This window comes from Callorhinchus milii, unplaced genomic scaffold, assembly GCF_018977255.1.
Source record: "Callorhinchus milii isolate IMCB2004 unplaced genomic scaffold, IMCB_Cmil_1.0 Scaffold9, whole genome shotgun sequence".
NCBI classification, from domain to species: domain Eukaryota; kingdom Metazoa; phylum Chordata; class Chondrichthyes; order Chimaeriformes; family Callorhinchidae; genus Callorhinchus; species Callorhinchus milii.
Window position 1 is genome coordinate 13604045 of NW_024704750.1, and position 15031 is coordinate 13619075.

The 15031-nt window shown below is 37.0% G+C and overlaps 1 protein-coding gene across 7 annotated transcripts in view; it reads left to right on the top strand.

Moving 5' to 3' along the window:
* Nucleotides 1-15031, top strand: part of ralgapa1 (Ral GTPase activating protein catalytic subunit alpha 1) — a 69772-nt gene that overhangs the window by 9901 nt on the left and 44840 nt on the right. For all 7 annotated transcript variants that reach the window (XM_042338337.1, XM_007893344.2, XM_007893345.2 and 4 more), the window contains 14 exons: nucleotides 538-587; nucleotides 1446-1503; nucleotides 2272-2315; nucleotides 2727-2904; nucleotides 4879-4985; nucleotides 5830-5968; nucleotides 7759-7967; nucleotides 8089-8325; nucleotides 9438-9641; nucleotides 11218-11358; nucleotides 11512-11660; nucleotides 12175-12304; nucleotides 13017-13254; nucleotides 13790-13951. In XM_042338337.1, the coding sequence (XP_042194271.1) occupies nucleotides 538-587; nucleotides 1446-1503; nucleotides 2272-2315; nucleotides 2727-2904; nucleotides 4879-4985; nucleotides 5830-5968; nucleotides 7759-7967; nucleotides 8089-8325; nucleotides 9438-9641; nucleotides 11218-11358; nucleotides 11512-11660; nucleotides 12175-12304; nucleotides 13017-13254; nucleotides 13790-13951 (2046 nt within the window). The remainder of the gene's footprint in view (nucleotides 1-537; nucleotides 588-1445; nucleotides 1504-2271; nucleotides 2316-2726; nucleotides 2905-4878; nucleotides 4986-5829; nucleotides 5969-7758; nucleotides 7968-8088; nucleotides 8326-9437; nucleotides 9642-11217; nucleotides 11359-11511; nucleotides 11661-12174; nucleotides 12305-13016; nucleotides 13255-13789; nucleotides 13952-15031) is intronic.

The window sequence follows — 15031 nt, forward strand, 5'->3', positions numbered from 1 at the left end:
TTTCAGTTTTTATATTTGCCTATCTTTTAGATTTAGTTATTCTCTTATTGTTACAGTAGTTCTTCTTTCCATTTTATGTTTATTTTGGCCACAACTTAATTTTTATTGAAAAGAACAGATTCATTTCTTTCTACCTTCCTCCTCTTCCTCTATCCTCCCAATTCTGCATTCTACCCGGGCCTTCATTGATCAGACGTACTAATAAAAATGATGTGAGCCTTCACCAATATGTCTGATTGAGGGAAAAGCTTTGGTTTAGCATTAAGGTGTTGAAATGCAATTTTACACTGGGCCAGATATATGGGTCTGTGAAAGTGCTTTCCAAGGAACATACAATTACTGATGTTTGAACTAGTGTTGTGCATGATAATCTACATGTACCATTTTGGTTAACCACATACAATGTTTGTGAGGTCAGAACATGGTGCCATAAGGAGAATGTTTTACATTGCATAGCTGACAGTACTAAAAATGTGTATTTGCTGGTGTGCTCATTTTAAAAAAAAAATAACATACTGGTATGTGCTGTTGCTGCAGGTCATAAGTCACAGAGGGAAGAATTGGATTCTATCCTTTTTATTTTTGAGGTAAGAAAGATGAAATGGAAAGTGAACTGTTAAGAAAAACATTTACTACAGGGCTGATGTTTTTTCTGCAACTGTTTTAATTGTAAAGTTTTATAATGTGCACCAACAATAAAGAAGTTCAATGAGTAACATAGAGATTCCAGCTCATATTTGACCTTTACAGTTGGAACATGTACTAAAATGTTAGCAATTAAGGTGACATTGCGTCATGTGGAGAAAGAAATTGGCATATTAATTTACTTAGTGATGCATAATGATGATCACTTCTTGAAGCAGTTTCAATATTTTTGTTCCTTATCTATCAATGTGCACATTGATTGAAAATGTACTCTATCATGGTAAAGGTATTGGTTTTGTTTGGAGATAAAAGACCTAATCTAGCTTAGATTTATACATTTAAGAAACAGCATATACTGTAATGGGAAGACAGTAGAGTGAGTTTTCTGGAGGGATCAGATCATATATTTCATTCAAACTTCTTTGTAGTCATTTGCTTCAATGCAGGGGTACAATTGAATTTAAGGTTTTCAGTATTTATGCTTTCCTGTCATTTTAGTTCAGTCCTAAATTTGAGCTATTTTCAAAAGCAACTTCTTTAATAAAACCTAATTAACCACACTTTCTTTTTAGAAATTATGGGCCAATGTTTTCACCTATTTTAGCCTGCATAACCATTTTGACTTGAACTTAATATGGCACAGAATTGTAAAATACTTGGTCTAAAATTGATTTTCCACATTTCCAGACAATCTTAAACTAAGAGAAAATAGTTTCAGACTTTTTTGAAGCCTGTTTCTCCTCTGTTGTTCATGCTCTCAAGAGGCACATCTTTCAAATAGAAATTCCTATATTTTACAGAAAATTCTGCAACACCTTCCGGAAAGAATTCAAAACAGGTGGCAGTTCCACAGCATAGGTAAGTTGAGTTTTTAAAAAAAAAAACATTTTTATCATTTTTGTTGGCTTACTGTTAAGATTTTGATATATACCAAAAAATGTCCTGAATTATGGAACTACAAATTCAAAAAATACTGAAGTGATTGCCTTTGTTTTTATGTATATTGTGGGACAACCGTTAGTTTCCTTGAGTAAACTTATTTCTAAAAGGCTATAACCTGTCTGTACACAATGGTTCAGTACTATGTTTCGATCTGAGGGTAATATTATCTATAAGTACTATATTACACATTATTAATTGTCAACATTGGTGTTCTTTGTCATTCTTGCTTGGGCAAAGCAGCTGTTGTAGTCTTTGCAGATAAGACTTTTCTGACGAAAGGAAGAGGAAAAGAAAATCACTCTGTCTAACATTACTAATGTTCATTATTGTGATTTTAACGATTTGTCCCTGTATAGATAATTTTCAACATTATCTGTTACTTCAGGAGTCTTAAGAGCTTGATTCGAAAATGTAAAATAGACACTGGCCAAATGAAAAATTCTGCGAGGTAACTGAGACAGATATTTACAAATGGTGGTCTCTCCTTTTCCTTTGGCTGTAAAATTATGCCATAGGATACAAAGACCACCCAAAGTAAAATGGAGTATGCCAAGGACTTGGTTACAGGTGTTTACCTAGTCCGACCGAGAACTCTGACATTTTACCCTTTTACTCTTTTGAATGTTGGTATTTTCGGTGCAAGAATATTGCTCTTAGCATGACTGGCTTTCTTTTGTTTTACAGGCTTGGTTTTAAAGAAACTGCTTCATATTGGAAACTCCTTAAAGGTTTTTGCATTTTATCAAACCTTTTATTAAAAATTGAATTAGAAACTCCTAAATCAAAGTGTGGCTTGGTTTGGTGTATTAATATTTTTATGCTAAATTCTGATACTAGCTTTTCCGATGCAGTAGTTATGATGGGCAAGTTCACTCTCTTTAAAGAAACAAACTCTCTTTAGGCAGTATGTTTTTTTTCAATGCATTACCTGTGATATTATCAGAGGAAGTTAATTGTTGTAAAAGCTGAAAACCTCAGTGACTTATCACGTTTTTTTTGCAATATTAAATTGTGATTCAACAGTTTTTCAAAAAAATTGAAATAACTTGAAATATTAGAAAAAGCAACACTTCAGATTCCAGCTGTTAATGAAATTGTACTTTTTACTTGATTTGAAATTGTAATTTCTGCTGTTCCAGATTCGACGTGAAGGTGTACGACTTTTTCTGCTGTGGATGCAAGCACTCCAACACAATTGTACTGAGGAACAGCTGCATATTTTCGCCTGTCTCATTCCTGGATTCCCACCATTGCAATCAGATCATGGACCTCGAACATTGGACAATTTGATTAACTCTCCGCTCTATCTTCAAGAAAGTAAGAATTTGCTGCTGTGGTTTTTCAATAAAATCTAACTTGTTTTTCCTCCTCTCTCTACAGTACTGACACAGTTGTAAGTATTCACTGGGTATAGAATGAATGTTTCCAAGTCTTAGTATGTAGCTGCTGAAATTACCTGATTAGAAACATAATAATAATAAAACTACTCATAACAGATAATATTTCTTGTATAAGTTTTAAAATTCCATGGGAAACGTCAGGTTTTTGTATAGCCAAAGTCTTGTATTGTGACTATGAAGCTAATATTTTTATATATTTAGACTGAAGGAACTAAGTATTATTGAAAAATAGGAATTGCTAATCTGGTGCCAGAAATATCCATTGTGCACTCATGGTCAAAATGTTTTTGTCGAAATGTTGCTATTACTGCCTTTCTGTTACTTTCAAATAATTGTTTGACCTTGTTTGTAACCGTTTAGTTAGAGAATTGTCTTTTTCACCATGTGCGCCATGATACAGGCAAGTGACCATTTAGTACAATCCATATATTATTGCCTTTTAACTTGGAGTCCTCTAGCTCAGTGATTACAGCACTCGTCTCGCAAACAAGAGGACCTGGGTTTGATTGCAGGGCAGGGCAAAACGTTGGGCAAGTTTCCTTACTCCACCCGCCTCTGTTTATCTAGCAATGAGTAGGAACCCGATTGGTAGATCGCTTTTCCAGGAGTAATAATCCCTTCAAAAAAAGTATTAATAATAATAAAATAAATAAATAATATTAATTTGGTCACTGATTCCACGAATGTTTGTGGGTCACTGCTGCGCGCAATTGGCTGCTGCGTTTCACCCACAATTCACTTTACAATATATTCTGTGAAGTGCTTTGAGATGTCCCAAAGACGTGATAATAATAATAATCCTTGCATTTGATATAGCGCTTCTTCACATCTTCAAGACATCTCAAAGCGTTTCACAGTGTATACTGTAAAGTGAGTTGACTGTATATTTGTGGGCGAAACACGGCAGCCAATTGCATACAGCAGTGTCCCACAAACAGTCGTGGATTGAAGTGACCAATTTTATTGCTTATTTTTCTTGAGAGATTATCATTAGGCGCGTGGAGTAAGAAAACTTGCCCAAGGTTTCGCCCTGCCGGGAATCGAACCCAGGTCTCTCGCTTGCAATGCGAGTGCTCTAACCACTGAGCTACAGGACTCCTACTAAGGTGCCATATCAAATGCAAGAATTATAAGAATTATTAAAATATGAGTTGATATGACAATGGCATTAACATTACTTCATTCTTCTTGTCCAGTGCTAAGAGATCTTATTATTATTATTATCTTTTACTGTAGCCCAGTGGGATGGGGGAGAATTCTTGCTCTAATATTTAAATGTTACTTTGAGTGAGGATGAAGAGTAATGTGTTTATGATTTCCCAATAAACTTAGTGGAATTAATCTTTGGAATTTGGCAACTTCTGCCTTGGTAGGGCATTCGTATTTGCGAACTGTGTTCTTTCACTTTCTCCTCTTGCTAATGAAGATACGTTGTGTAAATATCAGTCTTTAAAATAGATATTGTATCTTTAATGGCTTGGACAATGAGGTGAAATTGCGCAGTATTCCACTCCACAGGAGTCGACCTGATTTTTTAAAAGTATTTTTAAAGAGTTACTAAGTGAGCATCCCAGTGACCAAAAGCTTGCCAAAACCTTAACTCTCATGTGAGTGGAGATAGAGAAATAGCACGTGTTCATTAAATGAATAACTGAATAGCATCAGTGGAGAATACATTAAATTTATAGTTTGATGAACTTGCTGCTGCGAGGACAGTGGGCAGTAGGCTAACACTGTAAATGGGACTATTTAAGTTTATTTGGGTGAGAAATTGAGAGCATGATATGAATCCTTTTCCATGAACAGAATGTGTTCTATTCAAGTGTGTGTAATACTTATTTGACAAATGTTCAGTCTTGTACTTTTTTAAAATGAATATTTAAACTGACAGCTCAAGTCACTCCAGAAGAAATCACTCCCCTTGTACCTCCACAATCCGGAGACAAAGGACAAGATGATCTTACAAGCTACTTTCTTGATGCACTGCTAAAATACATGGTAATCCAGGTAGTCACTTTAGTGTACTAACCCTACTAAACATTGTTAATGGACCTAAAGTTGGTAATTATTCTAACTGTACTTAAATTTTACAAACCTGATGTAAGATTTATTTGAAAGTATTTCTGCTTCCAACCTTTTTATGCCCCAAACTATTGCTAATTGAAGGAGACAGGATCGGCAAATTATTCTGCCACTCTTTAACTGCCCACTAGAAACGCTATGAGAGTTGCCTAGTTTGTTTAGTTATTACCTTCATGTTTTTGTTCTTTCTGCTTGCTCCTTTCTCTTGCGTGCTCTTTATCTCTGCGCGCACCAGCTCTCCATTCTCTTGCTTTTCCTTCCCCGACTCAGTTTGTCCAACCAATTTTTGGAATCTCCACTTCTTTAGCAGATGGGGGAGTTTGACATATTCAATTGGAACCCTGTGGAGGGGAAAATAATGCATCTTTGCTTTGCGCTATTCATACATTCTTTAGCCAGTTGACCTGAACCCAGTAGCATTTGTGCGATTGACTGTTTAATACTCCAGATGGGAGAAGATTATATGAGCTTTGTTAAACCAAGTTCTATGTGTTTTTTTTATCCCGATGGCATAGTTACAGTGATTAATGAGATCAGCTTTTACTGTGGGTTGAGATGTTTCAAGGCTTTGATGCTGTATAATTACAAGGCTACTTAAGGACAGATATTTTAAAATTAAGATATATATTTCAGAGCTTTGATACTGTATAATTCAGACTGAATTTGTCCTTGCTATTTGAGGGCAGATATTTTCTGTGTAGTGTGCGTTTATAATTGCTATGAAAATCTGAAATTAAACAACTGCTGTATTTTATTACAGGCAAAGGGATTAGAATGGAAAGACAAAGAAAATCAGGAAAAGGGGTTTGCATTTTTGTTTGCAAACTTCAAGAAGTACTATCTGCCTCACATATTTCCAAATTTTTCAAACGAGACCAGCTTGTTTAACCCAATACTTGGTAAAGATGATATTTTTATTGCATATGCCTGAAAATCTGATTTTTTTAAAAAACAGAAAATTGTGTCTAATTGTTCAAATTGTCTTCCTCTGTTATAAGCCTCTCTGGTCCTGATCTGGCCTCCCCTTCCTGGGGTGTAGTTGGTTGTCCTCTGTTACCCTGCCCAAGTGGCCATGGTTTATCTGTTAGCCTAGGTAGTGAGTGTGGACAGGCCACTCGACTATACAGGGCAATGTAGCTAAGCCTGACCTACCCCCACCCAGCTGCCACATGTGTACACACAACCAGCAGATAAGAGTTTTATAGAGGGAGCTGTTTTTCCTCCCCAACTCTGAATAGGCTGGGGTCAATTTGGGCACCTCATGAAACGCTGTCCGGCGTGGAGGGCGCTATATAAATCCAAGTTATTGTTGTTGAAACCCCACTGAATCCAGTAAATTCAGCAAGAGCCACAGATCAAACCAGCCATCTCCCGGTCTGCAAAATGAAGCTCTGTTCACTACATTAATGGGGCTGCCCCTACCCATGATTCCTGTGCTTTTATATGGAATAGGAATACTGTGATCTGATTTTATTTGTATCAATGTTTGAAGTCTTTTTGTCTGATCATTTTTTTTTAAATCCCTGTTTCCCAAGATAGTGAAGCTTAATTCTGGTTTCCCGACTCCATTTTCTTCCATTTTCTGCTTGCATATTATGCTTGTGGTCACTGTCTCATTCGTTGAAGGAATTGAGCTTGTGGCAATTATGGGAGTCTCTGCAATCGAGATATTGTAATGCTGCTCATTTATTGGAACTTTTTTTTAAAATTGAATTTTAACTGTTTATTTCGGTTTGTAATTGAGATATTTAATATAAATATAAAGTGATATTTAATGCTTCATATTAAAATTTTTAGCTATCTAGGAACATCTGAACCCAGCACTGGAGAATCTGCCTCTTTAGATTTAAAACGTCTAATTTTTTTTTTAGCTCTTAAGCATGTGTTTTTCATTTTCAAATCCAATTAACATCAGCGTATTTTTGCGTACCTATTGAAGGCTAAATTTACAATGTAAGAACTGTTTGATACCTAATCATCTATTAAAGAGATACAGCAGAAGAGTTACAAGGAGTTCAATAGTATGTTACCCATAATTCTTTGGATTTTGTCCGTAAAGCATGGATGCAGTGGGGATATCTGGTCACACATCTCTTAAGTTTTGAAGTTCACATGTATGGCCTCTTGACCCACAATTGCTTAATAGTTTATTTGGGAGTCCACTGGAGGATCTGTGACCTCTGTCAATTCGTGGAATGTTTCTTATTTATTCCTTCCGGGTATTGAAAATAAAGTGCAAACTTTCTAAACTGATTTACTACAACAACAATAACAACAACTTGGATTTATATAGCGCCCTCCACGCCAGACGGCGTCTCAGAGTGCTTTACAGTTTAGGTTCCCGGGACCGAGCAGGGGGTGGGGTGGGAATGACCAAAGGCACGGTTGAAAAGAAAGGTCTTCAGCAGAGACCTGAAAATGGGAAGGGAGGGAGCGAGACGAAGGGAGTGAGGAAGGCAGTTCCAGAGCCTCAGAGCATAGTGGCTGAAGGCACGGCCACCGAGGGTGGAGCAGAGGACGGGGGACAAGGAGGAGGCCAGACCCGGAGGAACGAAGCCAATGGGTACTGTGCTGAGGAGGTCAGAGAGGTAGGGGGTGCAGAGGAGTGCAGAGACTTGAATACGAGGGTGAGAATCTTGAAATCGATTTATTACGGTGCGCTTTATATTTACAAATTCCTTGTTCACAGAGGTCCCACAGTTGAGACCAAAGCCATATTATATTATGACCAAGAAAGATCCAGAGACAAATGAAGCAACATATTGCACTAAGGATACATTTTTGTCTGCTCGTGTCTCTGTCATCCGATGGTTGGTGTCTTTCTGGTTTGAACTGAAATCTACCACAACACTTCAGATTCCTGGAGTTGAAGGTGAAAACATACCAAAGAACATTCAGGTAAAACGAAAAGTGGCATAATTTCATTACCAAACTAGTTTATAAAATAATTACTGCAGAGTTTATTTTAATAGTTAATTTTTAATGCAGCAGATTTTTTTCTTTTTTTTTCTCTCATCAGAGAGCAGCTGCTGGCTTGGCTGCCAGGGAAGAGAGTTCCCTCCGGGGAGACTCAGGGGATGGTGCTGTAGAACTGGAGCAATCTCATTCAAACACTAGCACCTTAACTGAACGAGAGCCTAGTTCATCCAGTCTATGTAGTGTTGATGAAGAACATCTAACTGATATGGAAATAGTGCGCAAAGTGTTGTATTCTTCAAGGGAGAATGTAAATTTTATTATTGAGGTTTTTCGACAGGTAATTCTAGTTCATTTTATTTTTAGTTTATGTAAGAATTTAATAAAATGCTGATTCCCAAATCTCTGTAGTTCAGGATAAGGCTTTCTGATATGGCAGCACCTGATTTAGCTCAACCTCGTTTTGTTTACGAACAGACTACATGAAAAATTTATAATATGTAAAACGGTCCTCTCTTGAGAACTAAGTTCTGATGAGAATGTAGGGTGGAGATTAAAGCCCATTAAAGTATTTAGAAAGTGAATATAGTTTCTCCTGGTATTTTAGCCAATAATCTCCAGGTTAATCAGTCAATGAACTCCGGCTGCTTGAAGGACTTGCTATGCACAAAATGGCACTGCTCTTGCCAGTTGCTCAAAGGTGCCTTGAGACATTTTCACCTATAAAGACTATAAAAATACATGTTCCTCCCAGTCTGTACTCGTTCTCCTTCCAGTTGTAACATCAATTTTATAGTATAAACTGATTAAATAGTTGTTAGCATTTTAAGTGAATCAAGTTTGGGTAATCTTCAGAACATGCCCACAAAAGCTGGAGTTGAGGAGATCTTGAGTGGAAGTCATCAGGAAAGGATACACTGTTTAGGATTCTGATTTTTCAAAATTACATTTATTTAGTGCCTTTCATATCGGTAGGATGTCCCAGCACCTTGGGACATCCTCCCGTTATGAAAGGCACTAAATAAATGTAATTTTGTTGTCGTTGATATGTCTGGGTGGGACAATTGGAACCATGTGTCAGCTTGGCTCAGTGGTATCACTTTCACCTCTGAGTCAGAAGGTAGTGCGTTCAATCCCCATGTGGGGATTTGGAATTGCATAGCCTAAGCTGACACTCCAATGCCGCGCTGTTAAGTTGGACATTAAAGATCCCATGGTACTATTAGAAAAGAAGATGGAGTTTTCTTCCACTGTCCTCCAAATAAAATTGGTTAATCACTCCATACCTGTTTGTGAGGCATTACTGTGTACAAAACTGCTGTGTTTTGCCCACAAAATAGTCAATCCACTTTACAGTATATCCTATGAAGCACTTTGAGACATTTCAACGATGTGGTAAGGTGCTATATCAAATGCAAGGATTATTATTAACTGTACCTTTCTGTTGCACAGGCTTTTCTGTTGCCCATCTGTGAAGCTGCAGCCATGAGAAAAGTTGTTAAAGTTTACCAGGAGTGGATTCAACAAGAGGACAAACCTGTATTTATGAAGGAACCTGAAGAAATGGGCTATTCTCCATCAACAAGTGTCATTCAGTTAAACAGTTCAGGGGAACATGGAATTTCTTACTCGGTTGATAAAAAAGAACAAGAGCAGGTATTGCTGATGTGTATAAATTCAGCAGCGCAAAAAAGCAACGATAAATGTCTCTTGTGCTTTGCTTTGTTTAATGACTAATCCTTGATTTATATTGAAGGGAGAAAATAAATTTCAATTCCCTTTTAACTGCCAATCCATTGTTTATCTGTTTTCAAAATAAGACAAAACTTTGGGGAATTAAAATTAGTTAAACAAAAAAAACTTTGGATTTGTTGTCAAAATCTATTAAAATAAATGTTTCTATTCCTGAAATCCATGTAAGCATTTCCGTTACATGTTCCGTGATTTTTATTTTTTCCCCTTACTCGATAGAAGCTACAAATTCTCTGTTGACCATAAGTAGAATTAAATGGACTTGTAGAGTTTCTGTTCAATATTCTTATACTGTAAAATAAAAGATGGATCAATATATTTTTGAACTACTGTAAGTGGAGAAATAATGTTGCAACCCACAAGGCTAAAAACTCCCTTGGGAGCCTTAAAAAGAGCAAACTGTCATTTAAGATGTTAATAATAATTATAAGAAAGATTAATTATTATAGAGTTTTACTTAATATCCCAGTGGCCAAGAGAAAAAATATCTTCTCAATAAATATTCCAGTCTTGTTTTCAGATATGTTTTGCACCAGTTAACCAGTTCAATAGACTGCAATGCCCTTTTCTCTGAATATTTCCAGTGTAATTGTACAGGACTCGGAATAGTAAAGGATGAAACAATACAGTACATCCATCTTTCATTACAGACTATAATACAGACAGCAGCATTAAATACAAATTAATATTTTGGAAGGAGTCACAATAATTCATGCTAGTAGAATGTTGTTGCAGAGCTCTGAAACTCATAGCCCATTCTAGCCCATTGTGAAAGATCAACATGCAGTAATTCATTGCTAGCATAAATCAATAATGAGCTTTTTTAACAGTCTATAAAACTAACTATTGTAATTCTTGTCCGTCATATTATAATTGTTGATTTACTACAGGTATTTGATATAAAGAATCCTGTAGCTAGGTTAGAGCACTCTCCTTGCAAGCGAGAGTCCTGGGTTTGATTCCCGGCAGGGCGAAACCTTGGGCAAGTTTCCTTACTCCACATGCCTGATAATAATCCCTCAAGAAAAAAAAACAATAAAACAATAAAAATTGGTCACTTCAATCCATGACGATTTGTGGGACACTGCGGTGCGCAATTGAATGCCGGTTTCGCTCACAAATATACAGTCAATTCACTTTACAGTATATTCTGTGAAGCGCTTTGCGACGTCTAGAGGACGTAAAAAGTGCTATATCAAATGCAAGGATTATTATTATTTGGTAACCAAAGAAAATGTTATCTGTGCAGTTAGCACTGATTGACGATTGAGAAATGGCTGTTTAAAATTGGGCATATGGTTTTGTTTTTCTAAAGAAAACACGTAACTTTAGTACTTTAAATTCATTTTTGGAAATGAGACCAGAGGAAAAACTATACCTTTGTATTTGATTAAATCACCAAAGTTGCTTTTCAAAATGTGCTGTAGATTTCTTTTCATAGAAATATAAAAGTGGACTTTTAAGACTTTTTTATTTTTAGGAGAAAGTGACAAAGTCACTAGGTCACGTGAGAAATCCCAGCTGGACGAGAAATTCTTCTTACCAGAATGCAATTAATAAAGCATCTGAAATGGAGGAAGAAGAGGGGAATGTTTTCGCAGGTACTCAGGCATCACTGCAGGTATGTTTTGAAAGTTTTTCAATCAGTTACACCTGAAGTTTTCTCTTTTGAAATTCTTTTAATTCTCATGATATATTTTGGCATATTTAATAGAAGCCAGATGGGTAATGCATCTGTGATTTTTATATTTCATGTTTCCTGTCATCTTTACAGGTTTTTATAACCAATTCGGCAAATATATTGCTGTTAGAGCCTGCCAATGAGATTATGCATCTTTTAGATGAACATGTGGATATGTGCAAGCGTGTTCTCAACATCTATCGATACATGGTTGTGCACACAACAATGAACAAGAAGACCTGGTATAGTGCATAGTTTAATGTACATTATCAACATGTGCAACAGTGTAGTTTAAATGTTTTTAAATGGTATGGCTGATTCCTACTGATAAAATCGATTGATGGAATGAAAATCTAATTTTTATTCACGGTTGAAAGGGACCTCAGTGAAATTAGATTCAGTTTTGTTGTTGTTTCCTTGCAATATATTTAGCTATCATCCCAAAGGGGTCAGACTTGTATCGGTAAATAGTTACGATGTTAATCTAATTGGTATTGCCAATATTATGATGTACTTGGGTTCTGGACACCATTGTCCGATCCAGCTGTTGAATTAGAGCCAGCACAGTTCTTCTCCCTTAAGACAACCAACTTGAGTGCCCCTTGAAAGAACTGATGCAGCTGAAGAGAGTGACATTTAGAAAATCAACAATTTGTGCCAAATTGTACACCTAATATTTAGAGAATTGAGAATATTTAAATAAGCCTGAAGTGTGAAATGTAGTAATCCAACCGATTTGCTATTTTTTCCTTGAAGGGAGCAGTTGTTATTGGTTTTGCTTCGAATCACCGAATCTGTTATGAAGAGACCTCCACAAGCAGCACCGTTGTCTCAAGCAAGAAAACTTGCTATGTTAGCAGGACGACTTGCTACGCCACTCTTTCGGGTAAAGGTTGTAGGAAGCCAGGAGAAAGTTTGGTGTTTGACCTTTGTCTGGGCTGAGATAAATGGTGGGAAATCAGTGGGAAATGTCATTAAGAAATGCAGAGTTTAGCTTTTCAATGTGAATCATTATCTGTTACTTCTGTAACACAGAGAAAATATACTTGCATAAAAGTATACATAATAAAATGTGTGCAAGAGAAATATTTAAGACATTTATTTCATAAACAGAGGCAAACAAAATGAATTATAATGACCCACATCTCAGAAATTGAAAATATAATTGTGCTAAATATTGTAGCCTAGAGTCGTCTGGATATTTTGGGTTTAATGTTATGTTCATGGCCTCACCCCACCCTATCCCTGCGACCTCCTAACCCCCTGCCAACCCGCTCGTTCCCTCCGCTCAGCCGGCTCTGGCCTGCTCCACATCACCCGATCCACCCGCCCCACCATTGGCCAGAGAGCCTTCAGCCACTCTGCCTCCAACCTCTGGAATTCCATCCGCCAGTCACTCCGCCTCGCCCCCTCCTTAGCCTCCTTCAAGTCACCTCAAGACCCTCTTCTTCGACCATGCCATTGGACACCCTCGTTTCTCCCACCCCCCCCCAACCCCAGCTTGGGTCTGAAATGCTGTACTCTGTCCAGCGCCTTGGGTTAATTTGCAGTTCTGTAGTTGTGTGTAATATACTTGCTCTGTTATGTGCTTTGTTTAGACTCTAATAGTAGCCTGGATAAAAGCAAACTTGGATGTGTACGTGTCTCGGGAGCTATGGGATGAGTTGCTGGCTGTGCTTTCATCACTGACGTGTTGGGAGGAGCTCATTAATGAATGGGCAATGACCATGGAGACCTTGACCAAAGTGCTGGCCAGAAATCTATATAATCTTGATTTACATGATCTTCCACTAGATAAACTGAGTGAACAAAAACAGAAGAAGCACAAAGGAAAAGGTACTGTTGAATTTAATTAGTGAATAATTATTTTTAATAAATTCTTGTTTTGCATTTGATCATTTTGTAATGCAACTATATTATTTATGTGACTTTTTTCATGTGGCAATTTGTGCAGCCTTCATCTTGTTCATTGGATGGTTATTTTTTTGCAAACTACTGCTCAACACTTTCTCATTTAACTACCATTTGGAGTCCAAGGGATAGTGAATACCCTTCAAGGAGATAAATCAATTGCAAGTAATAGAAAACAACTTCTGGAGGGTAAACTCTGGGGGGAAAAAATCCACAGTAATTGTGCTATTTAAAGAGATTAAATGTAACAAATGTGATTTGAATATATGAGTGATAGTTTGAGATCCTTTTTGATTTAATTAGCTAAGGTAGGGAATGAAGAAGACTGACCGTAACTTTAAAACTGTTCTATCATGTGATCGCTTAGCTATTTTGAAACCTTAACCCTTTTGGAAAATAAATGTTTGTCATTGACCGTCTTAAAAGCTTGATGCATAGATTGCATTTGTTTGAAATTTAGGTGGTATACATGGGTGTCAGAAATTAACCGTTGATAAATCGTTTTCACGTGGGTGGAGTCGTGATCAACCAGGACAAGCGCCAATGAGGCAGCGAAGCGCAACTACTGCAGGTTCTCCAGGAACAGAAAAGGCAAGAACCATTGTACGGCAGAAAACTGTAGGTAGGTAGAACAGAAATACTTAATCACAGGAATTCATCCAGATTTCTTTCATAAAGAGAAAGGAAGGCTAATCCTCCAATGAAATACAGTACTTCAAATAGCTCAACCTTGGCTTAAATCACCAATTCACTTAAATAGCCATGACATCAATATTCCGACTGTTTCTCATATTCATCACTCCACTTAACTAGTCACATTCGAGAAATTCTTGCAAGCACTTACAATGTAAAATTGATCGGATAACTCATCCTTTAAGATGGCATCTTGCATCGCAGAGGCCTCCCGCCTTATCCTGTGACTGGTGCAGGCATTCGATGCATCTGGTCATGCATGCCAACCTCCATCACAGAGGCCTCTGGTGTAATTGTAGGTCACTTTGGATAAATTGTCACTGGATCCCTTTCCCTTGGAGTGACAAGTTATGCATACTGTAAATATGCTTACATTTACTTTTTGCGTTACTACATGTGTATTTAATTTTTGAAATTCATCTGGCAGAGGACAGAACTTTCATTTGTCACGGTATCTTATCTCTGGGTGAGAATTACACGCTCCTTCCAGGTGGACTCTGAAAGAAATGATCCTCTTCTCAAATTACTATTAGGGTACATGCCTGGTCAGAGCGGTCTCACAAAATACACCCAACACTTGCATTAAACGCAAAAATAACCAACAATTTTTATATAATACTTAGATAATACTATATTAATATAACTTTAACAAGGGATAATATCTTATACTTTATAAGATATGTAATCACTGAGCCTCAACACTTGGACCACCAGGAGTAAACAAATAGAAGAGGTGTAAACTTGGGGTAATGTTACACTGAGATCCTGAGATTCAGAATTTTTATAATTAGTGATATTAAAGTCAAATGTTAGTTAAAACTCCAAAAACTCAACAGCTGTCATAACTCCACTCCCTCTCTTTTATACCTCAAATGTACCCATGTGACTTTTTACCCAATCAGTTCTCAGTACTTTGACAAACAACTCCTAATTGACTAAGAATTATCTCCTTCAATCAGTGAACCTTTGACAGTTCTGAAACATAAACTCCTTAACTCAACTATGTTCA